This window comes from Neltuma alba, unplaced genomic scaffold, assembly GCF_004799145.2.
Source record: "Neltuma alba isolate B1F8T4 unplaced genomic scaffold, ASM479914v2 tig00012743_pilon, whole genome shotgun sequence".
NCBI classification, from domain to species: domain Eukaryota; kingdom Viridiplantae; phylum Streptophyta; class Magnoliopsida; order Fabales; family Fabaceae; genus Neltuma; species Neltuma alba.
Genome location: NW_021637159.1, coordinates 73,318 through 99,875, shown reverse-complemented (window position 1 = coordinate 99,875; position 26,558 = coordinate 73,318). Strand labels below are relative to the sequence as shown.

General features: G+C 36.6%; 6 protein-coding genes across 6 annotated transcripts; 3 read left to right on the top strand and 3 right to left on the bottom strand.

Annotated features, from left to right (window-relative positions):
- Positions 1-2,595: 2,595 nt before the first annotated feature.
- Positions 2,596-3,581, bottom strand: LOC114730541 (uncharacterized). The gene is made up of 2 exons (XM_028917624.1): positions 3,504-3,581; positions 2,596-3,080 (listed from the first exon to the last, which is right to left on the bottom strand). The coding sequence occupies exons 1-2, from the start codon at positions 3,509-3,511 to the stop codon at positions 2,687-2,689; spliced, it is 402 nt and encodes a 133-aa protein (XP_028773457.1). The 5' UTR covers positions 3,512-3,581; the 3' UTR covers positions 2,596-2,686.
- A 58-nt stretch (positions 3,582-3,639) lies between these two features.
- On the bottom strand, positions 3,640-5,407 carry LOC114730537 (ammonium transporter 1 member 1). The gene has a single exon (XM_028917621.1). It carries the CDS (start codon positions 5,319-5,321, stop codon positions 3,846-3,848), a length of 1,476 nt encoding a protein of 491 aa, XP_028773454.1. The 5' UTR covers positions 5,322-5,407; the 3' UTR covers positions 3,640-3,845.
- Positions 5,408-6,887: 1,480 nt separating this feature from the next.
- Positions 6,888-10,947, top strand: LOC114730540 (haloacid dehalogenase-like hydrolase domain-containing protein At2g33255). Its single transcript, XM_028917623.1, has 5 exons — positions 6,888-7,604; positions 8,006-8,048; positions 9,749-9,809; positions 9,893-10,027; positions 10,289-10,947. Exons 1-5 carry the CDS (start codon positions 7,265-7,267, stop codon positions 10,451-10,453), a joined length of 744 nt encoding a protein of 247 aa, XP_028773456.1. The 5' UTR covers positions 6,888-7,264; the 3' UTR covers positions 10,454-10,947.
- A 1,346-nt stretch (positions 10,948-12,293) lies between these two features.
- On the bottom strand, positions 12,294-15,410 carry LOC114730512 (pentatricopeptide repeat-containing protein At2g13420, mitochondrial-like). Its single transcript, XM_028917594.1, has 3 exons — positions 13,771-15,410; positions 12,703-12,821; positions 12,294-12,610 (listed from the first exon to the last, which is right to left on the bottom strand). Exon 1 carries the CDS (start codon positions 15,408-15,410, stop codon positions 13,821-13,823), a length of 1,590 nt encoding a protein of 529 aa, XP_028773427.1. The 3' UTR covers positions 12,294-12,610; positions 12,703-12,821; positions 13,771-13,820.
- A 3,066-nt stretch (positions 15,411-18,476) lies between these two features.
- LOC114730511 (putative pectinesterase/pectinesterase inhibitor 22) lies at positions 18,477-19,597 on the top strand. Its single transcript, XM_028917593.1, has 2 exons — positions 18,477-18,801; positions 18,909-19,597. The coding sequence occupies exons 1-2, from the start codon at positions 18,477-18,479 to the stop codon at positions 19,595-19,597; spliced, it is 1,014 nt and encodes a 337-aa protein (XP_028773426.1).
- A 1,171-nt stretch (positions 19,598-20,768) lies between these two features.
- On the top strand, positions 20,769-25,067 carry LOC114730510 (probable pectinesterase/pectinesterase inhibitor 12). Its single transcript, XM_028917592.1, has 3 exons — positions 20,769-20,829; positions 23,019-23,243; positions 24,340-25,067. Exons 1-3 carry the CDS (start codon positions 20,769-20,771, stop codon positions 25,065-25,067), a joined length of 1,014 nt encoding a protein of 337 aa, XP_028773425.1.
- The last annotated feature ends 1,491 nt before the right edge of the window (positions 25,068-26,558 follow it).

Genomic DNA, 26,558 nt, shown 5'->3' with positions numbered 1-26,558 from the left:
TCGGCACCGCATTTGTACTTCTCCCTCATAATTTGTACCCACAGCGCATCGCGTCTTTTGATCAAGCCCCAACCAAGTTTCATCATGAAGGCCGAGTTTAGTGTGCGGGCTTTTCGAAGACCAAGGCCCCCTATTTCTTTTCTACTACACACGTCATCCCATGCCACCAGGTGAGGACGCCTTTCCGATGTCGTGCTGCCCCATAAGAAATCGCGGCACTTTCTGTCCACTGTGTCGCATACGTTGACAGGTAAGCTAGTGGATTGCATAGTATAAGTCGGGATCACTGAAGCCACAGAGGAAACAAGTGTATGCCGTGCCGCCATTGACAAGGATCGAGCTTTCCATGAAGCAAGGCGACTTTCCATTTTAGTCACGACCGGATGGAAAGTATGTCTTGAAACTCTCTTATGATGAACTGAGACCCCTAGATATTTGCCTAGATCCGCTGTAGCAGTGAAGCCAAGAAACTCACTTATTTCCCTACTCCTGTTATGGTTGACATTGTTCGAGAAGAAAACCCGTGACTTAGATTCATTTACTTTTTGGCCCGACGCCATACAAAAATCATCTAAGCAAGCTTTAACAATGCCCGCTTGTTCCAGATTTGCTTCAGCGAAAAGAATCAAATCATCAGCGAAAAACAAATGCGAGATAGGTGTGCCATTCTTTTTAAGCCTGAATGGCTTCCAGTTGTCTTGTTGCACCTCATTTTGGATGAGATGAGCCAACTTTTCCATGACCAACACAAACAGATATGGCGAGAGGGGGTCTCCCTGACGAAGCCCGCGAGTAGGGGAGAACTCCGGACCCTTAGACCCATTCCACTGAACTTGCATCTTGGCCGTTGTAAGGCCAGCCTGAATAACGTTAACGAAGCTCGCTGGTGCCCCAAACTCCCTTAGACATCTAATCACAAAATTCCAATGAACTCGATCATAGGCTTTCTCCAAGTTGATTTTCAAGGCCATAAAACCTGTCTTCCTCTTCATTCTGGACATGGAGTGAATAATTTCCTGCACGAGAATAATATTATCAGTTATTTGTCGACCTGGAACAAAGCTACACTGATTCGGGGCCACTAGAAGGGGCATGATAGTCTTCAGTTTATTTGCTAAGACTTTAGTAATTGTTTTGTAAACCACATTGCACAGGCTGATCGGTCTTAGATCCCTGAAAGTATGTGGTGTCTCTACTTTTGGAATTAAGACAATATTGGTTCCATTCAATCCTTTAATCTCCGACGAGGTGTTGAAAACTTGGCGGGCCAGTTTTGTCACCAACTCTCCAACTGTCCACCATTGACTTTTCGCACTACGAGAAAAGGGGGAAAAAAGATTTAAGCTTGTGTTTCGCGGCATAAACAAAAAGTAAATACTAGTACTTTTCATCATTAATATAAAAACTAATTTATTAATTTATATATATTAAAAAATTATTTAAATTATTTATTTATAATAAATAAATATTAATTTTTTTAAAATACTTTAAAGTGTATTAATTAGAACTACTATTTGATGTAACATTTAAATGTGTAATTATTACAATAACTGTTTTGAAAAAATTGATAAATTTGAGGACAGGATGGATTAAGTTTTATATTTATGACAAAAAAAAATATCAAACAAGCTCTTATAGTAAGAACAAAAATAGTACTACCTCCAATCCTTAATATGTGAATTTGTTTGACTTTTATTTTAGTTATAAATATAACACCTCAATCTATTTTGTCCTCTATATTTATCCATTTTTTCTTAAAGTAGCCTTTGTAATAATGGTAGGATATTTTAGGAAAAACAACACATACTTATTACAACTAACTAACTTAACTAATTTTCTTAATCTATTCAAATTAATCATCTATCTTTTATATTAACGACCGAAAGTAGATTTATTGGTACAAAAAGTCTGCTATCATTCATTAAATTAAGCCACTAACACTAATTACTCATTCTTAACATAAAAGTTAAATAACTAATTTATAAAAATAAAAAAATTTTAAATTACTATTTTTTAAAATAAAAAAATGTGAATGATTATTAGTCATTTACACATTTCTTGATGGAAATCTTGTTAAAGCGCGTGAATGAATAGTTCAGAAAAAAATTATAATATATATATATATATATATATATATAAAATAGATTAAGATCGAAGAACGACTTCAATCCCCTCACTAACTGAGATAGGGGGGCTATTACCAAAATAAAATGAACGCTTGCAACGGTTAGCTGAACTCACGCACTGGGGAGTTTTTCTGCTGAGATTATATAAGTACCAGTTATATTAGCACTATTTTGATTCTAAATATGAAATTTATTTTATAATGTAATTTATATTATAAAATAGGTTTTATATTTAAAACCGAATATAAATGACAACTATGATGAGTTGGTCGAAGAATTTATTTTGCCAATATTTTTTTTCTTTTAATTAACAATAACAATTTAGTCTCATTCCTCCACAGCAAAACAGCCCAGAATACGCGGCTAATCTCTTGCTCCATCCTCAGACATTACAGTAGCTCACAAGATTCATCAGAAACATCTCAACTCAAGAAATAGAAAATTTTGGCCAAAAAAAAAAGAAATAGAAATTGAAAATGGTGAGAGAATCGGTCAATATATATCTCATAACGAACAAATTAAATTTTCTTCCATCTCTTGGTCGCTACCCTCTTCCCTCTTCAATCCGTCGCCATTGTCTTCAGTTTACTCCATGAATATCTTTTCCGGCAGGTCTCCTTGAAATAGAGGGTTGACAAATCACAGAGTTCCACCTTTGCAGCAGCAGACATGGAAGAATACAATAATAGGCTTATCTTTTGAAGATAGAAGCCCTGAAGAACATGTGGTGGAGGCCATTCCCTGCCTTCAACAAGCCAGTCAATGTCATTAGCATTTGGCGTCTTCATCCAAAAGTCATGGCCATTGTTTGGCCCACAGATTTGAAAAAGAGACAAATCACTGCATTTACCCGGAGATCCTCTTCTTTTTCCGCTCTTCCTAAAATGTTGGGTTGTCGCCATTATGACCTCCTCGCCTCTTTTGCCCGCTATATAGTACAAAATCTCATCTTTCCTGAAACCAGTTTCACTGCTCATTCTTTAGATGAGCACTGTAAACTCATCGGATCTGAATCGTCCATATCTCATTTGAATGGTTCAGATTTGATTTCTTTTTTATTTTTATTTATTTAAAATAATTATTTTAATATGTATAGGATCTAAAATGGTGATGATCTCTTAACTATTATTCTTTCAAAAAATAATTTTCTCTATTTAAAAATAGTTAATTAAAGATTTTAAATCTGAACCGTTCAAATCAGATATAGACAGTTCAGATCTGATGAACTTATGATGCTCATCAAAGTGATGAGCACCGAAATTGGTTCCATCTTTTGTATACTCGAAGCTTTGATGCTCAAAAAATAGCCTCACTGTTTCATTAATTGTTGCTGCTGTTACTTTGTCAGTAACTACTATATATATTTTCATAACTTACACATTCATTATACTATAGAGAGTTGAAAGTTATAACCTTTATGACGTTTGCTGAGAAAGTCTGATAAAATACTTGGGGTAAATCTAGTGCCCGTGTATGCTTCGAGTTTCAAACTACTAGTACACCAAACAAAGGCTTCAGAGAAGTAAACCTTAATTGTCATCATCACGCATATAAATACATACAGATCAATAACAAGTGCGGAGTAATTCCTGCGATCCTGTTTCACATATTACTTTGCATTTATCATCAAAGGGACAAAAGCACACCATGCCCCACATATATTATACAAACATAAACTAACACAGTCACATTAACATCTTGAAATGATAATTGCAGAATCTACTGTGTGGTTTGAACGCGCGTGTTTGCCATTCTTTCCATCTCCAACTGTTTCCCATTCCTTGAGGATGAATCCTCGTATGCATACGCAAACCCACCGTGTCGTGTCAGATCCATACCTTCCAATTCATCTTCTTTGGAGATTCGCAATAGTTCGAGCTTGTGAAGAATCAGGAACAGAGGGCCCATGGTAACACTGACCCACCCAATAATCACCAGAATCTCCACTATATTTGCGGCCAATAGCTTCCCCCCACCACCCATGAACAACCCATATGGCCTATCCACAGGTCCTCCGTACACCTCGTTCACGTACTTCTTCTCTGCAAACAACGCCGTGAAGATCAGCCCCCATGCTCCGCACCCGCCGTGCAGCTGTGACGCCTCCAATGGGTCGTCAAACTTCATCTTCTCCGCAAGTTTGTTGCATGAAATCAGTACCACTGCCGCCACGAATCCGCAAATGATTGCCGCCCACGGCTCCACGACGGAGCATCCGGCGGTGATGGCGGCAAATCCGCCTAGAAGCCCGTTGCACACGTCCGTCACGTTCCAATGGCCCGAGTCAATCCTCTTCCCGAAGAGAGTCGTCAAAGCGGCAGTGCAGCCGGCTAGGGTGGTGGTCACGGCGGCTCTACCCACCGCGCTCCACTGCCCGTAGTAGTTTCCAGGCTCGTAATGATTCAAAATCTTCAAGAACGAACCTGGGTTAAAACCGTACCACCCGAACCAGAGCAAGAAAGTTCCGAGAACAACCAAGGTGGCACTGTGCCCGCGAAGCGAGACTGGTCGACCGGAATGGTCAAATCGACCTATCCTAGGCCCTTCTATGAGTGCGCCCCACAGACCAGCGACGCCGCCCACCATGTGTACCACACCCGACCCAGCGAAATCTATGGCACCGGATCCGAATAGAAGGTCTGAGTGACCAGTAGCGTTAGCCCAGCCGTCGCTGGACCAGACCCAATGAGACACAACAGGATAAACGAATCCGGTTAGGAAAGAGGAGTAGATTAGGTAAGCGACAAACTGAGTCCGCTCCGCGATGGAGCCGCTGGTTATGCCAGCGGCAGCGATGGCGAAGGCCCATTGGTAGAGGAAGTAGCTATAATCGAAGAGACTCGAAGGGAAATCCGTGAGACCGAAGGAGTGACGACCAATGAATACGTTGGACGGGGATCCAAAGGCGAAAGCGAAGCCAAAGAGATAGTAGAAGACACCGCCGGTGGCAGCATCGAGGACGTTGGTGAGCATGATGTTCATGGTGTTTTTGGCACGAACGGAGCCGGCACAGAGCATGGCAAAGCCGAGCTGCATAGCGAAGACAAGGTAAGCAGAGGAGAGAAGAAAGGTATTGTCGACGGCGAAAGCGGTGTCGTTGAACTTGTTGCAGATGAAGTCGGCGGTGGCTGTGGCGTTGGCGAAGTTGGTACCCAAGTGCTGGGCAAGTTCCACGGAGCAATTGGGCATGGCCATGGTTCAGCGAGAGAGAGCGAGTAGCAAGGGTGGTGATGAAGGAAAGGTGAACGCCTCTGCTGGTGGATAACGATTAACGAGGACTCTTCATTCCCGTTTGATTACGTACGAAGGCCCGCGGATGATGATGACATTATTCTAAGGGGTGTTTGGCTTTTTTTCAAACCATGGTTTGGAAAAAAATTTGCCAAACACCTCTTCTTTTTAGAAAACCGTGGTTCCCAACAAAACCATGGTTTTAATCTTCCAAACCTTGGTTTCGCTGAAGCAGCACGCGGGGAGCTTCTGAGGATTGAGGAGTAATAAATAATACTCCTCCGGTCCTTATTATAAGACCCAATTTGACTTTTTATTTGGTCCTAATTATAAGACCCAATCCATTTCTCTCTATATTTATGCATTTTTTTTCAAGATAATCCTTCTAATAATGATAGTTTTAGCCAATATACTTAATTAGCAAGGATATTTTAGGAATAACAACACTTATTTATTATAAATAACCAACTTAACTTACTTCCTTAATCTCTTCAAATAAGTCAATTGGGTCTTATAATTAGGACCGGAGGAGTACTATTTTTTTATCGAAGAGTGCCTTTCGCAGGGGCTGTGGTTGGCAGCCTAATAAATAATAATTATGTGCAAAAAATTATGAGATTTTATGTTTAAAATCTTTAATAAATAATAATATTTTTTATTGGCAAAACAAATTATTTTTCTAAAAACATATGTAATTATTTTATATATATACAGATTAATTATTTATTATTTATATTATTTATGTCTTATTTACTATGTTACCAAAATATATATTATTAACAAATTTATTATTTCAAATAAACATATATTATGAAATATATGTTATATGTAATTATCATTTAAATCTATGTCCTTTTTAGTAATTTTAACATATAAAAAAACACTTCTGACAACAACTATCCAAACACTCCCACTTTATCATAATCACTTTTTCAGAAAATCTATTCTTTCAAAATCTATTCTCTCCAAAATCTATTTTCCAGAAGCTATTTTTCAAACCATGGTTTGAGGTTATCCAAACACCCCCTAAATCGTTTATATTTATTACCGTAAGACGTGGTGTTCTCCATATTTTTTTTTTTTTTTATGAGGTGCCATTTTCCAGGAAAAATCCATCATCACACAAGCACAGATCAAATGATATCCTTTTATTTAATTCATTTTTTTATTTCAAGGGACATAAAATCTAAAATAAAACTAATTCCTATAATAATTATTTTTAAAAAAATAAATTTATTATTTGAAAATAATAGTAGGTTCTAAAATGTATAAATTAGTTAGATATTCAATTTAATCGTAAATATAAAACATCCTGATTCAATTTTTTATCCATATTTATTTATTTATTTATTTCTCAATTAAAGTGTTTTTATTCTACTCGATGTGATTAATAAAAGTATTTTACAAAAAATTCCTCTTGTCTTAAATATAAAATTACATTATAAAAAAATCTTAAATTTAGAATTAGAGGAGTAACACTAATTTATTATAAATAATTAATTTAAGTATTTTTTTTAATATTTATATCTGACTCTTAATACTCTTATAATAAAAATAGGTGGTGGTAACATATAAAGAAAATTAAATATGGGCCACTGACAGCTTAATTCCGTTATAGAAGTAACGACCAGCATTAAGGGAAGCGCCAAATTTGACAAGAAATAACTGTATTACACTTACAATTGGAGCAGGAGATTCTTTGAGTGAGTCCGGAAGGAACCACCTGGGAATCTATTTATCATTTTATTTCTGTGCCCACAAAGAAAAGCGCCAAAACACCGTACTCGCTCCTGCCCCCAGACCCAGTTACAACATCAGTTTCGTTCGGTTCGGAGTCCTCATTTCCCTCCTCACTGCGACGTGCGGTCGCAATATATAGCTCTTCTTCCCCCCTTCACGTCCATATCATGCCTTTGCTGCTATCCAGGGCCTTCTTATCCTTATTCGTACCGTCGAAGCCCTCATTTTCCATGGCTCTTTTCCCCTCCAATTGTAGCCCCAAAGCTCGCCTTAGAGGCGTCGTTTTTGACATGGACGGCACTCTCACCGTTCCCGCCATCGATTTTGCTGCCATGTACCGTGCTGTGCTCGGCGACGATGAGTACCGCAGGATTAAAAGCGAAAATCCATCTGGAATTGACATTTTGCACCTCATTGAAGACTGGAATCCCGAGAAGCAGCGTATTGCTTACGAGACCATCGCTGATTACGAGCGCCAGGGACTGGATCGCCTACAAATCATGCCTGGTTAGTGGTTCGCCCTTTCCTAATTGTTCATTCTCTTGTTTTGCAATTCTTTGAACCTGGCAAGCAGTTGAATTTTTCAGAACAATGTTGATGAAATTTGTTAGGATTTAGGAACGAAGTAGAATGTGCTTTCTTCTGGAATTTGGTGGCTCTCTGCTTGCTTCTACATTGTTTTTCTTCTTATAACTCGACTACACTAGACAATGTTCACGCTAGAAGTTTAGTGTGTACATAGGTCCATATTTTTTCCATGAATATTTAAATTTATGTTCACTTGCCTTTTAAAAAAAAATAAAATTATACTTCATGGTCTGGTCAAAATGAAGATGACTTTTAGTTTTTTGTTAATAGATTACAAATTAGTTGGTAGAGTTTGATTTTTCTGTTAAACTGTGGCGCAGGTGCGGCTGAACTTTGTGGTTTCCTTGATTCGAAGAAAATAAGGTCAAGTTAAGAAGATTACCGTTCACTTCTAATGTCTTAACGACCATCTGTAGTTCCTTTGTCTTTTATAGTCAATGCGATTTCGAGCTTTTAACAATAATTGGAATTTCTAATTTTCGATATCATATGCCTTTCTTGGGAAAATTACATCTGAAGTTCCTTATGGCTACCTTTCTTGGGAACAGGTTATTTTCTGTCTATATTAGGTTTCTTTTTTTTTTTTTTACCAGAAATATTACGTTCCTTTCCATCAGTCTTTCGTGTCTATATTACGTTCTCTGCTGTTTTGTTCATTCGCATGATTTTTGGAATATGATATGGAACGACTAATTGTTATATTTCTTAGTGAATGAGTAGCAGGTTATGTAAGGGATTGGCAAGTCAAAAAAGCTGAAAATGCATGCCATTTGCTTTAAAGCTATAGTGAAAGCTTCCATTCTTCCATATCTCGCATTACGTTTAATATGGAAATTTTAAGTTATTAGAGGGACAAAATGCTTTTCATGTTTACACTAGGAGGAACTTCTGCTATTAATAGGACGGTTCCACTTCCCTGGAGTGGATTATCAGGCCAGAAGGAACTATTTAGTTGAAAGTTTTATCACTACGACATGGTAGGAAAATATTTGGACTTAAACAGGGTTCTAATTTTCCAGTTCATTTCTTTTGAATCATATTTTCTCCTCAGCTTTATGAGGCCTTTCAATCAGTATACTACTTGGGGTGTCTTTGAATTTTAATTACTACTTTACCAAAACTATCAGAGCGTTAAAAGTTTCTATGCTAGCTAGGGACCGGGTCTGAACTTAATACTCTTTTGTCCTCTGATTAAACACCTAATGTGTATGCATTTCAAAGTGTGAAATAATTTATTTTTTTTAGAAAAATTATTTGTTATTGGGAGTAAAAGCATCTGATTGATCTTGGCCAACTTTCTCAAAATATTTTTAATCACAGCTTTGTCTTATTTCTTATGTTTGTATTGACGTGCTGGGAAAAGGGCTGGGGAGCAGTGGTCTTCTGTGCTCGGGGCTGTTCAATTCCAGTTAACTGACTATTTAGTTGTTGGGTGTACTAGCAGAAAGATAAACTGCTGCTGACTTGATGTATGTGTTCTGTAAGCTTTTTGGGTTTGGATTTGTAGCTACATTTTCTACTTCTGGTGAATCGAGACTGCATCAAATGCTCTTCTATGTGGATTTAAGTAACTTGCAAGCATTGCAAATCACCTAGTTGTGACTTCCATGGGGTTTGAGAGTTCATAGGCATAGACGATACATTAATTAATTTGTCACATGAGCATGTATGGTTTTATATATTTATTCTTAATCTATGTTCATAGGTTAAATGTTTCAATGCCATACGACAACAATATAGCAGGTTTATGGAAATTCTTGGTATATGTTATTTTGATTATACACCATGTTTGTGTTGGCCAAGGAAGAAAATGATTGCATTTCTTATTTCTTGTCATTAGAAAACTTTCATTGGAAAATTGACTTTTCTTGGGTCCAACGCAAGTGCTCCCCCCCCCCCCTTCCTTATAATGGTGTATGCTGACTGGTGTTGATCAGATTTGTATGAACTTGTTTTGGATAAACTGGTTGGTGTCAATAACGAGAGTTATGGCCTTGATAGTTTCAGTGACAATTTTTTTTCAAATTTATTCATGATAGATAACTTTGTCTGTCCATATGCAGGAGGGGATTGATCACACGCAATGTGAAGATGGCAGTTGATATATTTCAGAAAAGATTTGGGGTTAGTTTATATAAATGAAGTCGTATTCATATGCCATTTCTTTCTCCTTGGGAGCCCAGGCTATTGTACTTCTCATGCTGCAGATTGCATTTTCTCCGGCATTAAGCAGGGAATTTCGTCCTTATAAACCAGATCCAGCTCCGTTATTGCATATATGTTCAGGTTGGGGAGTTCAACCAAATGAAGTGATAATGGTAGGGGATAGTCTTAAAGACGATGTAAGTAGTTCTTTTCCCGATAACACAATGTCCTCGCCTTTGCTGTCTTTGTAACCAAGCAAAATAAATGCTTTTATTCTGACTACCATCTTGATGTTCATGTAGTTTCTCTTTTCACCTTCTATTAAAAACTAGACTCTTTAAATTTTCATACGTACAATAGAGGAAGGAAGAACAGTAGACATACTGTTCGAACCAAAATTCAGTGTGGAGGGAAAAAAAATTGAAGATTTTCATCTAACATAGGGTTCTTTTCCACAGGTTGCTTGTGGAAAGCGAGCAGGAGGTTTCACATGCTTGCTTGATCAGACTGGAAGGTACGATTCTCCTGTGTATGCCAATGTTGAATTCAAACCCGATTATAAAGTGACTTCCCTTGCTGAAATTCCCTCGGTTCTGGAAGCAAATTTTGAGCTGTCACCATGATGCCAGTTTGCCAAGTCCTGTTCACTAGAAAACATCAGAACTCGCGATTTTTTTCTTCTTTTGACTGGATCGCCCAAGCGATTTAGCTTGTGTTTAATGCAAAGCATCATGTCGAGGGTCTTTTTCTATGCCTCCACCTAAGTCATTAAAGAAACAAGAGACCTCTGAAATTTGAGACCACGGGATTCAATCATCCAACAGATCACAGTGTCAGAGATCGAATGGATCATACATTCTTGTGCCCCAAAGTCTCGTAGGCCATGAATACCACGAGAAATAGTTATAAGAAGTAGAATCTTCACTCGTCAGTAGGATGCAATTTCTCAGATTTTTTGGTTTCTTTTGGCGTTTGGTGGCTCTGGTTTTTATTGCACGCGTTTCTTCGATTCGTGGTTGCTGTTGTAGATGTAGATACCGATAAAGCCACACCTTGTGGCATTATTTATCACAAAGTAAACTCTATTTATGAACTGGGGTTCGGATTTTTCCCGCTACATTTCATTTCGTTCTCAGCTAAATGAACGTAAAGATAATGCTAATGGCCGCTTTGACCATGTGTATCTGGAGATATGAATTTGAATTGCAATTAGTTCGAGCAAGCTATTCACGGCTTGGAAACGCCATGAGATAAAATACTGGCATTGTGGCCACTCAAGTGCACTTTTACTGTGATTGATACTAACAAATTGATACCGGATGACATTGTGGTTTGACTATTGGAAGAATCTAAAGGGTAAAGAATGATAGATGGCATTCCAGCATCTCCAAATTTATTTACTTTCACTTGTTTTGCCTTTAGAACCTGTTTGCTAATTGGTTTGTTGTATAAGCTCTAACTGTATTAGCTAATATAATACAACCTAAGCGTGTTAGATGTTTGGTACCGCTAATATTCATGTATTTTATCAGTTTATTTATATTTCATGACTTTTTATCCATCTAGACACTGTATGATTTAAAAACCTAAAAGGGATGAAAATACAAAAAAAATTTGTTTTAAATATAAAACCTATTTTATAATGTAAATTACATTATAAAATAGATATTATATTTAATATATTTAAGACTAAAAGAGTACTTCATTTCATATTTCTCTCGAATCTGAGAACTCAAGTGTCTTCATTTTAAATGTAATTAAGCTTTAATTCTCCTCTCCTCCGAGTGATGAGCAAGTTCGAATCTTGAAATAGCTTGGGGAAACCAAAGGGATAATTTGCTGTAATGAACTACTGCACCCGAGGAGTGACGAGAATTGTTGCAACTCAAAAATAATTCCCCACAAATTGGGATTAGAACAGGCCTATTTCGGTTCCATTCCAATAAACAGTAATAGAATAGATTTTCTGCCCCGTGTTCCGTCCCGATATTGTCCCAATTTTGGTTGAGACAGAACCAAGACGTCTTGATTTTTTTTTTAATATTTTTTAATAAAATCCGATTATTCTTTCTAATTGTAGTTTTTTGGACTTAGACTTTGTAAACATCTTTTTGTTTTTTTATTTAATTTCTTTGGACACCCTTAAACAAAAGTTCAAAATATTACATATAATAATTATTAAAAATTCTAAACAAAAGCTTTTAACACAATAAAAACTTGTTAAAAATTATAATAATCAATAGTATCAAATTATCAACAAATATAAAAACTCTAAATAAATATATCCATAATTCTATACAATAATCTCAAATCTTAAAAAAATATAAATAAAATAATATTATATAAATAAAATAAAAAATGAAAAAAAATAGAAGGGACCGGGATGGGGTTGTCTCGTCCCGTGTCCTGTTCCATCCCGATCCCTTTTTTTGTCCCGTTCTGGTTTATCCTGTTTCAAAAAATTTTGAAAAGGACCCGTCCTGTCCCAATAAGACCAGGACCGGAACAAGCTAATCGGGACGGACTGGCTTTGAACACCTCTACCCACGTCAAAACAATTATCCAGCAACAGCAACCAAACTATTGCCATCTTTCTCATTTTCACTGAGCTACGCCTACGCGTCTTGATCTCCCTCACGCTGCATTTCTTGGCTTAACCTCTGTTTCTAACGATCCTAAATTCCAAGCAAGAACTTCTTCATCCTGCAGGTGGTATCTCTCATCTCTTGACTGGAGAATACGGATCCTGCATGTAATGCTACACTGACAGTGACAACCATCTGTATCAAGTAAAACAAGCAAATAAGGCGAATTAATTGAATAGTTAAGCACAAATGTACATCTGTTGCAAGTAAAATAATTGGCCCCATACATTATGCGCCTTTTGTTCTCTTCTTTACCAGTTGTGACCTGTTAAAATCCCCCGTGCCTCTAAGTGCCCAACAATTGAGTATTCACCAGCACGAAATCTTCAGATCCATCAACCGCCAGCTGCCAAGACAGCAAGGGACATCATAAAAAGTAAATAAACCCTTTGCTTGGTCAACGGAAGAGAGATACAAAAGGAAACCAAATCCAAGTAGCGAAAACACCAGATTGTGTTATTTGATTTCTTACATAGTATCTTATTCCGGAATTTTTGCATGCCAAAAAACCATGGGCTTACTAGAAAATAAACAGTAACGATCTCTAAAGCATATATATTTAAAAGGGCACACATCATGGACAAGGAAATGGCAACATAATAAAATTCGAAGTGGACAGGAGGTATCGGAAGTGCCAGGTCATTTAGATTGTCCATGGTTCACAGCTGATGACGAAAGCCACGTACATACACGTTTCAAGCAAGAATTTTGTGCGTGCGTGTTCATTTTATCGTGTTACGTTACAATAAAGAAATGGAAATAGATATGCTACAGCTAGAAAGGTCAAAAGCTAGAAATTATGCAAAGATCAGTGAAGTAAATATCGAGACAACTAAACAAAAAGATATTTGATGGTAACAACTCCAAAATTTACAATTATAATTTAGGCTAAGCAAGTTTGATGCATATCTCAGATTAAAGTCAAGAAGATAGAAGTAACAATCGACTGAAAGGACTTAACTGACAAGCTAATACAAGAAAATTTTAAAAGCTCCGCGTAAGGCACGAGTTGCCAGATAGACATAAAGGTATATAAGAGATTCCCAAGTTCACCAAGAAAAGACAATCATCGAATACCATAAGGTACAGTGTCCTTTCTCTTTCAAATTTCCCTGCAAAAATAAGAATGCATGCTACAGTAATAAAGATAAAACAAGCCAAAGATATCATCAAACCTGCAATCCAATAATCCTTTTAGAAGTGGAATGGGCTAATCAAGTTAAAACCCGCAAGGCAAAAACTGAGCTGTGGGTAATAATGCAAAAATACAGTCAAGAAGGGAATCACAACAGTACCTTGTGCATAGCAGCTTTAAACAACTCTGCATATTTCCATAGATATCAAATCATCTCCTATAGGGCTTAAAATGGTACTTTTGGAACTCCGAACCAAATGTTATTGATTCCTCATCAAGCTTCTTCTTCAATCTTCTCCAAGTTCTCAACATATCAGATTGTATTAAGCCTTTGTAAAGGGTCTCAAAAGTAACTTTCTGTGGAAGAAACCCATTCTCTATCATCTCAACAAAAAAACTGCAAGCCTGCCTCCAGTTTTGGTTCTTACACAGTCCATTTATTAGTAGTGTATAGGAATCTAAATCTGGTCCGACCCCAGTTTCTTTCATGTCATTCCATAGTTGTTTCACAGCCTCGATTTTATTTAGATTCAAAAACATAACAATCAATATGTTATATGTTTGCATGGTGGGCATGCAAAAACCATCTTCCTTCATTTTCTTGAACAGCTTCAAAGCACTATCTGCATCCTTTCTGCCCCTGTATTCCTTATAGAAGCAGTTATAGGTTGCAGCACATGGACTTATCCCATTCCTTACCATCTCATTGAGCAACTCCTCAGCATCTTCAAGCCAGCCACAGGAACAAAGACATTTAATAACAGAAGTATATGTCGCTACTGTTGGGCAGATTCCTTTCTCCTGCATCAATCTTAATTTATCTAGGGACAGCTGTGGTTTATGTGCCCGGCTATAGACATGGAGCACAATGGAGAAGCTAGTAACATCTGGCTCAATCCCTCTCTTGTGCATTTCATCAAACAAGTTATCAGCATTTCTTATTGTCCTTTCAAATCTTTCTTCCGGATGTAAACTTGCCCGCCTACAAATTCCATTCAGCAATACATTATACGTAACGACATTAGGCTCAAGTCCTTTCTCCACCATGTCCTTCAAGAACCCCTCCGCCATTTTAATTCGGCCTATTTTACACCAACCATATATCAAACCCGTGTACATTTTCGCATCAGGCGCAAACCTGTGCTTGTTTTTGTTAAAAACTTCAACGGCGACTTTCACATACCCGTACTTACAAAGGGTATCCAGCAAATAACAGAAAACCTCAGAACTCACCTTCTCCTCCACGAAATTATCGATGTCGTCGAATGCACGTATTGCTTGGCGAGTAAGCCCAGCAGAAATAAGCCTGCGAATCAATATCAAGAAGGTAGTAGAAGTGGGGTTGAGCTTTTTCTGGTCCATCTCGATGATGAGTTGCCAAACAACGTCGAATTGGCGAACTTTACCCAGGATGTCAATCATGAGGTTGTAGGAATCGGAGCTGAGAGGAGGATCGGGAAGAGATTTGGAATAATTGAAAAGGGCAAGTGCGATTTTTGAAGAGTGCCTGAGGCGGAGGAGGACGTCGTGTAGAAGTTGAGGGGTAAGGGTGATTCCATGGAGCTGCAGAGAGGACTCCATGGCGTGGAAGGGATTATGGTGCTGGAGGAGGATCCTGGACACCAGTTCGGAATCATTTGAAGAATGGAAGATTGGGGTTGCGCTGTTGTTATCGTCGTCGTCGTCTCGGTGTGGCTGTGAAGAAGAATACAAGCGGCAGGGCAGTGAAGCAATGGCGGGGAAGAGTCGAGCAGAGATGGTGGCGCTAATGCTCCGGGCTGGGACCTTGGGAAAAACCATGGTAAAATCTGAAGGGGCGTTGTTTCCTTCTGGACTCGGAAAATAACAGTGAGTACGAGTGCGGAAACTTGAAGCCGGTCCTAAACGACAGGTAAAGAACTTGCGTTTCTTCCCGGAGAATGCCGTTGCAACGAGAAAGAGAATACTACTAACATTTAACCTCAGCCTCGGCTAACTCTGAAATTTTTCCGGAAGCCTCTAGGACTAAAATAAAAAATATATATGGAGGTAAAAATGTTTTTGATGCTGATGTTCCTTTTGCAAATGTGACATGCTGGTATATAACTTATAATTAGGTGCTCCAATATGATATGATAAGATATGTTGATTTTGAGAAGTCAGTCTTTGGTTATCATAAGTTGTAGTTTTAAAATAAAATTTCAAGTTATTTCAAAAGAATGAATAAGTTAGAATTATGCAGTTCAGCTGACAATGGGTTCTAAGTAAACTATGGCTGCAAAATAATTACTCATCAAAATTCGAAGGTGTGATTTGAAATATGAAAATTTAGTTGTAAGTTATAGATAATATCTCGTATTTGCATCAAGGTTATTTTAATTCTTTTTACATTAAAACATATTTTCACTTAGTAAGTAGAAAATCTTCAGAATTATATGGTTCTAAAACGTTATTATATTCCTTGTGGGATTTTCATTTTTCAATGAGATTTTCCTTTCCCATTTCCTCCATGTTGCGCAGAAAGTTTCAATTTTTTTGTTCCGCCCGCCAACAATTGTTTGTTTTTTTGGGGTTAGGTACAGAACAATCAATATTTTTTGGGTACCAACAATAATTTATGGGACAATGACAGAAAAAGAAGCTGAAAATTATAAATCTCAAATTAGACTTGGTAACACGACTTTATTTGGTATTAACAATTCTGAATTTATAAATAATAACAAATTTTTCTTGACATTTTTTATTTGGTATTTATATATTTTCAGTTTTGTTTTTGTCATTGTCCCATAATTTATTTGTTCATAAAGAGTAGAGCGAGCTTTACCCCGACCAAAAAAAAAAAAATACACACACAAAAGACGCAGGGCTGAGAAAGAAGGCTAGTCCAACTCGCATCACCTGACATGTTGTTTGTGTGGGTCGAGTTGGGCTCGTGTACTTTCTTTTGACGAAAAAACCACGTTATTTGCAATTTGAGATAACAATTCTAATACTACCTCCGGTCCTAATTATAAAACCTAGTTGATTAATTTGAGGAGATTAAGGAAGTAAGTTAAGTTAGTTATTTATAACAAATAAGTGTTGTCATTCTAAAATATCCTTACTAATTAAGTGTGTTGGTTAAAAAAAAGAAGGATTATCTTGGGAAAAAATGCATAAATATGAGAGACAAAATGTTGTTTGTGGGTCGAGCTGGGGCGTGCTCTTTTAGGAAAAAACTACGTTATTTGCAATTTGAGACCGGAGGTATAATATATTAATATACGCAACAGGGTTGTATCTGATAAAATATGTTGATCCCTCACAATATGGACAGTCAAGATATGAATCTTCACTCAAAGAGATACCCGTATTTCAGTACTTAACAGTTTCAAATAAATTTATTTCTAATAAGTGGATAACCTTGCCTGCCGGAAAAAAGTCTAATAATTTACGTACATTGACTGACCCTAATTGACCGCACATGATATAAAGCGGAGTAATGGGGAAGAATATATGCATGTTGCCCAATTGAGTTTAATTAGCTCAATTATATTAGCCCCACAATTTGATATTATTCTCGCACAACAGAAACCTAACGTCCCCATCGAGATGGTTGGCCCTCAATTAATAAGTGACAGTACCTAAATGAAACTAACATCCTCAGCTCTTGAATGCAAACGGCATATTCATGTACGACGGAAGTAATGGATCGGAGAAAATACATATGGGATCAGCAAACACGGTACAGAAGAAATGTAGGTCGGTGGGGCTATTAATGTCTCTGCATTACACACACACACACACACAAACATATGTATAGGTACTGACTGCTTAGGAAAAGTAGATGGATAAGTTAATTGAGGACCAAAATTGCTTCTATATGATGTCCATACAAGTGCGAACTTGTGCTGTGAAAGCTGTCTGGACTTCACACTCAATATTAGAAACATACATAATAATGCAAGCAAAAACTTCATTTAATTTCTCTCAACTATATACATTTACTATAATGAAGAATTATTCTCTTTAGAATTTATTCTTCCGAAGAAGATGAATATAAGTTCGCTATCTGTTATTTAATAATAAAAGATGTCAACATCGATCCCTATTATGCTAACAAGCAAAATTCATAAGAGTGGCATCTCTATACATACAGCAGGACGCGTCCTCGCGTTTTGGTGAGCCTCTAATACTCATTCTGTGATGAAATCTATATCATCCAAGTACAATTTTAATTATCTAAATTTAAAATTTTAATTGATAATTTTTCTATTAAACAATTCTTTACTCTGATAAGTGTTGAAACTGATTTCTAATCTTCTAACCTAGTGGTACCAAAACTCTCTTTAATAATGTAAGAGTTTATGCGTCCAATCCTGTTTATGACTTCAAATTATTAATGATGTATACCTTTTAAATTAAAAATAATAATAAATTAATAAGTATAACAGTAATATTCCTCTGTTTCTAAATATAAAACTCATTTTGTAATACAATTTACACTGTAAAATGAGTCTTATATTTAGGATTGAAGGAGTATTAGTTATTCTAAATAATGTAAGTATTTCCTCTTGTAAAGATCTCATCTACGCACCCTTTAAATAGGAGTGGGCAAGTGGCCACCATGAGTAGGAAACCACGGCAAATTGTAGTGACACTGAGGGACCTCTAACAATCAATTCTTTGTATGAGTGGACTAAGAAGACTGCTCCGAACCCGAATCCGATATGCCTTTCTCCCTCTGCATGTTATTCACTTTCCAACATTATTTCCTTTTAACTTTGTTCCTTTCACCAAAGAAGCTACTAATTAATTAATTATAAACAGCTTCAGTCGCCCCATCTGGCTATATATAAACAAACCAGAAGAGATCATAACAATACTCGAACTGCATCTTCTCGTCTCATGGCTAACTGCTCAATCACAGTACAGTGCTTCGTCTTGGTGACGCTACTTCTGCAACTCCTCTCATCATCATCCTTGGCTTCTTCTGCAGTTACAGTCTCCATTGATGGCCACGGAGATTACACCACAATCGCCCAAGCCATATCAGAAGCTCCCTCCCACAGCGGCACAAAACACACCATTCTCGTCCGACCCGGAATCTACAAGGAACTTCTCCACATCCCACGAGACAAAACCAACATTCTTCTCATCGGCGACGGTCGTCATAATACTGTCATTCTCGGACACCAAAATGGCGGCACCTTGTCTCGAACAGCCACAGTAGGTATATATATGTATATGTATACATAATACACACGTACGTGCTTGTTATGAATTATTCAAATATGGGAAAGTGGGAAATATAACGAAACGGGGCTTGAAACTTTTCAGCAATTCACGGAGCGGGCTTCGTGGGCCAGAGTATAGCCTTTGTGAATTCAGCTGGGCCGAAGGCGGGCCCAGGGATTGCTCTGTTGAACGCGGCGGACAGGTCGGTGCTGTACAACTGCTCCATCGAGGGCTTTCAGGACACCTTATGGGCTTCATTGGGCCGTCAATTTTACCGGGAATGCCACATCTACGGCTCCGTCGACTTCGTCATGGGAAACGCCGCCGCCGTTTTCCAGAACTGCATGCTCTACGCACGCCTCGCCAGCTTCTCCGTTTTCACCGCCCAGTCTCGCGACGACCCTCTGCAACGCACCGGTTTTGTTTTCCATTACTGTCGTTTTACGGTGTCTCCTGGTGATGACGCCGGGAAGCAGTTATCCGGTGCGGGCAACGCTATTTTAGGACGGCCATGGAGGGCGTATTCGAGGGTGGTGATCATGCGGTCGTATATTGATGATATAGTGAGTCCAATGGGGTGGGGAGAGATGAAGGGGACGCCAACAGATAAGGTGACTTACGTGGAGTTTGAGAACGAAGGGCCTCGATCGAACACACGTGGGAGAGTGAGGTGGATTGGTGTTGTGGAGGTGCATGATAAGGATCAGGTGAAGGACTTCACTGTGTCGAGGTTCATAAAAGGAGATGACTGGATCCCTCCAACTGGGGTTCCATACATGGGAGGATTATAATAATTTTTTTTTATTTTGTTAATTAATATCTCAATTGAAACCCTTGCATGATCAGGATGTACGGATCCAAAGGAGAAGCAAAAAGGAGGGATCTAAGAATAGTTAGCGTAAAATATTATGAATATCCTTTTCTTCTTTTAAAGCAAACGGTGTGTGCTAAAGGCATCATATTCATAAGGTTTGATGAATATAATATAATTAATCTGAGATGTGTAATCTTTGGAGCAAGATTTTTTAAAAGTAAGGTCACCTTTCTATATATTTCTATGAATCATTCATCCTTTTTTTTGGGGGGGGGGGGACCAAATCCTTTGATAAATCGGGTTTACTTCATTTCTGTTCCTAAATGTTACTTAAATGCAATTAACCTAATTATTAAAGTTTGCAGCTAAAGAGGGGGGGGGGGAACTCGGACATACATAATGCAAGCCTGTATCATGGCCTTTAGCGAGGGAGAAGATAAAATTAAATCCGCCGGCCAGAAAAAAAAAAGTTAATGCTACCTCCGGTCTTAATTATAAAATCTTGTTTATAGTTTATAAACAATGTCTTATAATTAAAACATGAGGTAGTATATGATAACATGAAAATTTTGAAAGAAAGAAGCGCAGATGATCTGATTGATGGTAATTCTTCCAGGAATCATCACACATAGAAAAATGATTAAATTTAAATATCGTGGAAATTTTGGAGAAATCAATCTAATAAGTAACCCGAACTCAGTGGCCTACAACAACTAATTTAACATATATATATATATATATCCCCCTAAGCCACTTATATACATGTGTGTGTGATTTTGCAATATAGCAATTGAGCGAGTAACGTTTAATTAGAATAACAGTTGCAACTTGTGAGCCTTAAGTATGAATTAATCAAGGTAGGATCCTTGAGCACAGCTTGTGGGTTTCCATGTGTAAAATAGGCTGCTTTTTATTGGAATTAGTGGCAGAAGAAAAGGCTTCTTTATATATATATATATATATATATATATATATATATATATAGTGATTTGTCTTCATTAGCCCATTTCGGGGCACTGGGATCGATGCATAGTTTTGTGTGTGTGATCGCTTACACGTGAAACGGTGTGACCGTAAGTGTCGTTTTCGAACTAATCAGAACGAAACGAATATAAAAGGACCAGGTGCGGTGGTTGAGTCACACATCCATGAAAAAGGGTCTCAAGTTTTTGGAAAATTTTGGCTCTTTGGTTCATGGTGTGAAGGCAGGTAGTCTTGGCTTTATTTGTTTTGGTTTCTCTGTTACAATGGCATTCAGGAATTTGAATTCTCTATTTCAAGCTTAATTCAATTCCTATAAAACCCCCCGGGGGGACACTATTTATAACAATAATAAGTGTGTTAAATAAAAACCAATTAAACCTGGAATTTTAATTGAATATTCTACTTCGACCTAATAGAATATGCTGAATTTGTGTTTAGAGAACTTATTGTCTTTTTTTTTTTTTAATATGAGTTGCCATTTTATATGAGTAAGCATTTCTTTCACATTCATGTTCTCTTATAATGCAGGCAGACGGGATTTTAAAATGCATATCAAATAAAAAAGGAGTGAAAAAAATAAATCTAAAAAATATGTTTTTTTCAAAAACATTACTAGTATACTCTTAATTGCTTTAAAAGTAATTAATAAAAGATATAAAACCAATTGGTGCAGTCTTATTCGGTCGTTGAGTTTGTTAGTTTCACACAAATGGGAGTGTCATTTCATGTGGTGGTTACATTTATGATGTTAGCAACTTATAATCAAGGTATATTTAATTAAGTAGACTTGGAAAATTGTTGCATTGAATATAATCAGTTTCTCGGTCACTTTCAAAAGATGCCTCAGCCTTTGAAATGGAACTCTCTAGCTCTCCCTGGCTAGCCCGGGGTATCAAACTGAATGTGTATGAAGCATAATGAGCTAGTCAAGGGATATATTCATGTTCTGCAAAATACTACCTCCCATTCTTGATATAAAAACTTGTTTGACTTTTAATTTGGTCCTATAAGATCATAATTTATTTTATCTCTTATATTTATTCGTTTTTTTTAAGATAGTCCTTATAATAGTTACACATATTTCAAATTATAATTCTAGCTAATAAATATAATTAGCAAGGGTATTTTAGGAAAGAAAATGCCTATTTATTATAAGTAACTCACTTAACAGGCTTCTTTAATCTACTCAAATTAGTCAACTAACTCTTATAAAAAGGACCAGAAATAGCATGCAAATTACTCCTTGTTCACAGCAATACCATATGTTAAAAAATTCCCTAGGGATCTTGCTCTGTATATGTAATAATTAATTTTAAAAAATAAGTGGAACCATGACACATATCGTTATACTACCTCTGGTTTTAATTATAAGAGTTGGTTGACTAATTTGAGGAGATTAAGGAAAGAAGTTAAGTTAGTTATTTGTAATAAATATATATTGTCTTTCTTAAAATATCCTTCTTCATCAAATGTATTAGCTAAAATTATCATTGTTAGAATGACTACCTTAAAAAAATGTATAAATATGAGAGACAAAGTAGATTGGGTTCTTATATTTAGGATCAAAATAAAAGTCAAATAAGGTCTTATATTAAAACCGGAGGTAGTATATCATCTGAATATGCTTACACAATTAATTTATATTATATTACTTCTATCCTTAATATAAGACCTAGGTAGTTAACTAATTTGGAGATATTAATAAAATTAGTTAAGTTAGTTATTTATAATAAATAGGTGTTATTTTTCTTAAAATATTTTGCCAATCATGTGTATTAACTAACATTATTATTTGATGAAACTTTTAATATGTGCAATTATTACAATGAGTACTTTAAAAAAATAGATAAATATGAAAATAAAATGAATTGGTATCTGATCTTATATTTAGAACTAAATATTAAATGTTAAACTAGTCTTTATATTAAGGATAAGAGTAGGAAGTCACTTTTAATTATCTCTCTCATTCCATTCCTCACTGTTTGCAACGTAGCAAACAGGCACTTTCCTAAAGTTAGTGGCCAATTAATAGCTCACCATCCATACAGCACGATAAGTCAATAAAACTACTCCGCTCGGGGCTGTTTTTCCCTTCTCAGCTTCATCCTTTTGTTTATAGTAAAAGAAGTGAACAATGACAATAACCTATTTCCTCATCACTTCCACCACTCACGCATACACATCACGTTCAGATTAAAGCAAGAAACTAGCTAGCTTGGCTATAGGGTAGATATATACGTGTGACCACAGAATTAACAAACACTTTACTTTGATATAGCAAATTCATCATTGCGATCCATATGATCCAATGGCTAGCTTGATTATTACCTCTATATTCTGTTCCCTGTTTTTTGTGCCTCTTTCTTCTTCTTCTTCTTCTTCTTCTTCTCATCATCATCATGGAGGTGTGATAGTATCAAAGGATGGGGATGGAGATTATGCAAGTATCAGTGAAGCAATAGCAGAAGCTCCGAGCTTCAGTAGAAAGAGATACAGAATAGAGGTGAGAGGTGGGGTGTACGAGGAGTATCTGAGAATCCCACCCGACAAGACCAACATCATGCTCATCGGAAGTGGCAGCCAAATTACGAGGATTACTGGCAATCGAAGCGCTGCCACCGATCAAAGTGCCACACTAGGTAGTATTCATCTCTAACATCTCTCTATTTCTACGAGCCCCATGTCTCTCTACCCACGTATTTGATCGTTTCTCTTTTTTCACAAAAAGAAAGCAGTAAATATCAGATCCACAAGTGTTATTGATTACTCTTCATTATGTTATGGTTTGTATATATCCACGCCCCGCTATCACCATCATACGTTTCAAATAAGTATGTTTCAGCAGTTGAAGCCAAAATTATTAGGAAACCTCTCATCGATATTATGCATTTAGAAAATTTATACTGAAGTCACCTTTGCATTCAATATTTAATACTACCTCCGGTCCTAATTATAAGACCCAGTTGACTTATTTGAGGAGATTAAGGAAATAAGTTTAAGTTAGTTATTTGTAATAAATAAGTGTTGTCATTCCTAAAATATCCTTGCTAATTAAGTGTATTAGCTAGAACTATTATTATTATAAGGACTATCTTGAAAAAAAATACATAAATATGATAGACAAAATGGATTGGGATCTTATAATTAGGACCAAACAAAAAGTCAAACGGGGTCTTATATTAAGGACCAGAGGTAGTAATAGACAAAATGGCAATGATCTATATATTTGGAGGTTCTTTAATTATTTAACATAATACTTATTTGAAATGTAGTGCAATATAAGTCACCTACACTTGATCACCCTCAATACAAATCCGTTAGATTGTTCGCCCAAAAGGGTAAAAGAAAAAAGATGGATGATTCTGTTTATATGATGCATTTGCCCTAAGATTTCTTAGAGCTCGAAAGCAATAACCTGGATTTTTTTTTTAAAATTCTACGAGAGAAATCAATGGTATGTATATATGGCGCTGCATGATTTATATACACAGACATTACATTTTAACATTACGCACTTTGCTAGAATATTAGACATTTAGAAAAGTTTGCCAAAAGTTTTATTTTCATCATACTTTGGACAATGATATCATTTTGATGTTGTTCTTCTAATAGCTCACCAAAGATAACGTAATTGAATCAACTCATTCATTTATATAAATCAAATTACCAAATAAGCGTTAAAAGGATCGACATATAATTAACAAACTGATCTGATAATCAAGCTTGTTTTTTCAGCGATATATGGATCAGGGTTCGTGGCCGAAAACCTAGGGTTTGTGAACACCGCAGGGAGCGACGCCGGCCCGGGAGTGGCCGTATTCAACCAGGCCGATCACAGCGCCTTTTACAAATGTGCCATCGAAGGCTTCCAAGACACCCTATGGGCCGTCTCCGGCCGCCAATTCTACCGAGACTGCGACATCTACGGCACCGTCGACTTCGTGATGGGCAACGCCGCAGCTCTCTTCCAGAACTGCAACCTCTTCGCCAGGCCCAAGGACTTCGTCACCTTCACCGCCCAGTCTCGCTCCTCCGACCGCGAAGCCACCGGTTTCGTCTTCCAATTCTGCCACTTCACCATATCCGCCGAGGACGCAGATCGGAAGTCCGAGGTCATCAGAGCAACGTTAGGTAGGCCATGGAGGGCGTATTCGAGGGTGGTGATAATGGAATCGTACATCGACTCACTGATCGATCCGAAGGGCTGGGAGATCATGTACGGCACGGCGCGTACGGACAGATTGAGTTACATAGAGTATAAGAATGAAGGGCCAGGGGCGAAGACCGGCGACAGGGTGAAGTGGCCGGGGGTTAGGGTTGTTGACGATCCGAAGGAAGTTGAAGGCTTCACTGCTTCTGTGTTTGTGGACGGCGATATTTGGATTCCTCGACTTCGGATTCCATATTATGCAGGCTCTAGCAGGACGTTGATCATTCATATTCACATTTTAATTTTATTTTAATCTTGATTTAATTTCCTTATATGATTATTGTTGTGTTGCGTGTGTGAGAATCCAGGAAGTGATCCAATCCAACACTAATACATGCATGGATAGGTTGCTGTTAATGATTGGACATGATTAATTAGGTGGATAATATTACAGTTCGTCAAAGTCTTTGCTCGATGCATTCATTAATTGTCCTAATTTTATGACCTTTTTTTTTAAAATTTTTATGCTACCCTTGATCCTGCAGTTATTATAATTTTTAGCCAATTCATAAGAATTTAAAAAATGCAGTTAATTTAGGTAAGTGACAATAATTTTATGACTAATATTCATAATTAACCTAATTAAAAATAATAATTAAGGACTTTTTTAATTTTTAGAAGAATGATTGATGCAATAAACAATTTAAAAGGGGCGTTAAGGTGTGCTACGGTGTGAGTATATCAACATACTACCTCCGGTCTTAATAATAAGCGCCAGTTGACTAATTTGAGGAGATTAAGGAAGTAAGTTGAGTTAGTTATTTGTTCTAAATAGGTGTTGTCTTTCCTAAAATATCTTTGCTAATCAAGTGTATTAACTAAAACTATCATTGTTAGAATGGCTACTTTGAAAAAAATATATAAATATGAGAGACAAAGTGGATTAGGGTCTTATATTTAGGATGAAAATAAAAATAAAATAAGGTCTTATATTAAGATTGGAGGTAATATTGTTTAATACAATAAAATTATAACTCAAAAATTACATAATGGATTTCTCAAAATCCACATAAATATATAAACACATCGATCAATAAAAGAAAGAGCTCCGACAGTTGACTTACGTGCTATATATACGCGTCATCACTGGACAAAAACATATGAATTAATTCGATTTCGAAAATTTGGTCATTATTTGCGAGTGTGTGTGGCTGACCCAGGATTGGACGAAATCCTAAGGAGGGCTTGGGAGGGGAATGATAATTGATACTCCTCTAGTCTTATTTATACTCCTCCGGTCCTAATTATAAGACCCAATTGACTTATTTAAGGAGATTAAGGAAGTAAGTTAAGTTGGTTATTTATAATAAATAAGTGTTGTCATTCCTAAAATATCCTTGCTAAAAGAATAGACTAATTGACTACATTATAGAAGGATTATCTTGGAAAAACATATGAATATAGAGACAAAAATATTAGGGTCTTATATTAGGACCAATAAAATCTAAGGGGGTCTTAATAAGGTATAAGAGAGGGAGAAAGTTTTTTTCTCCTATTTATAAGTCACTTTATTAAATTTTCAGTGTAAATATATATTATTTTGTCCTTCATTTATTATGACGTAGATAGTTATCTTTTTTAAAAGTATATATATTAAATATATGTAAATTTAAAAAATTACATATTTTAATAAAAAGTTAATATATTTTAAATTTTTCTCAATTTATATAAAATATGTTGGAAGTATTTTATACATAAGACAAGAAGAATGAATACTAATGAGAATCAGATTCACGGGCGAGAG

What these genes read in the sequence shown, in the direction of transcription:
- LOC114730537 (XM_028917621.1), bottom strand. Translation starts at nt 5,321, where the DNA reads ATGGCCATGCCCAATTGCTCCGTGGAACTTGCCCAGCACTTGGGTACC.
- LOC114730540 (XM_028917623.1), top strand. Translation starts at nt 7,265, where the DNA reads ATGCCTTTGCTGCTATCCAGGGCCTTCTTATCCTTATTCGTACCGTCG. An exon ending in TCGCCTACAAATCATGCCTG is followed by an intron (nt 7,605 to 8,005) that starts GTTAGTGGTTCG and finishes ACTGTGGCGCAG; the next exon opens with GTGCGGCTGAACTTTGTGGT. An exon ending in CTTGATTCGAAGAAAATAAG is followed by an intron (nt 8,049 to 9,748) that starts GTCAAGTTAAGA and finishes GTCCATATGCAG; the next exon opens with GAGGGGATTGATCACACGCA.
- LOC114730512 (XM_028917594.1), bottom strand. Translation starts at nt 15,410, where the DNA reads ATGGTTTTTCCCAAGGTCCCAGCCCGGAGCATTAGCGCCACCATCTCT.
- LOC114730511 (XM_028917593.1), top strand. Translation starts at nt 18,477, where the DNA reads ATGGCTAACTGCTCAATCACAGTACAGTGCTTCGTCTTGGTGACGCTA. An exon ending in GTCTCGAACAGCCACAGTAG is followed by an intron (nt 18,802 to 18,908) that starts GTATATATATGT and finishes GAAACTTTTCAG; the next exon opens with CAATTCACGGAGCGGGCTTC.
- LOC114730510 (XM_028917592.1), top strand. Translation starts at nt 20,769, where the DNA reads ATGAAAAAGGGTCTCAAGTTTTTGGAAAATTTTGGCTCTTTGGTTCAT. An exon ending in GGTTCATGGTGTGAAGGCAG is followed by an intron (nt 20,830 to 23,018) that starts GTAGTCTTGGCT and finishes GAGGTGTGATAG; the next exon opens with TATCAAAGGATGGGGATGGA. An exon ending in CGATCAAAGTGCCACACTAG is followed by an intron (nt 23,244 to 24,339) that starts GTAGTATTCATC and finishes TTGTTTTTTCAG; the next exon opens with CGATATATGGATCAGGGTTC.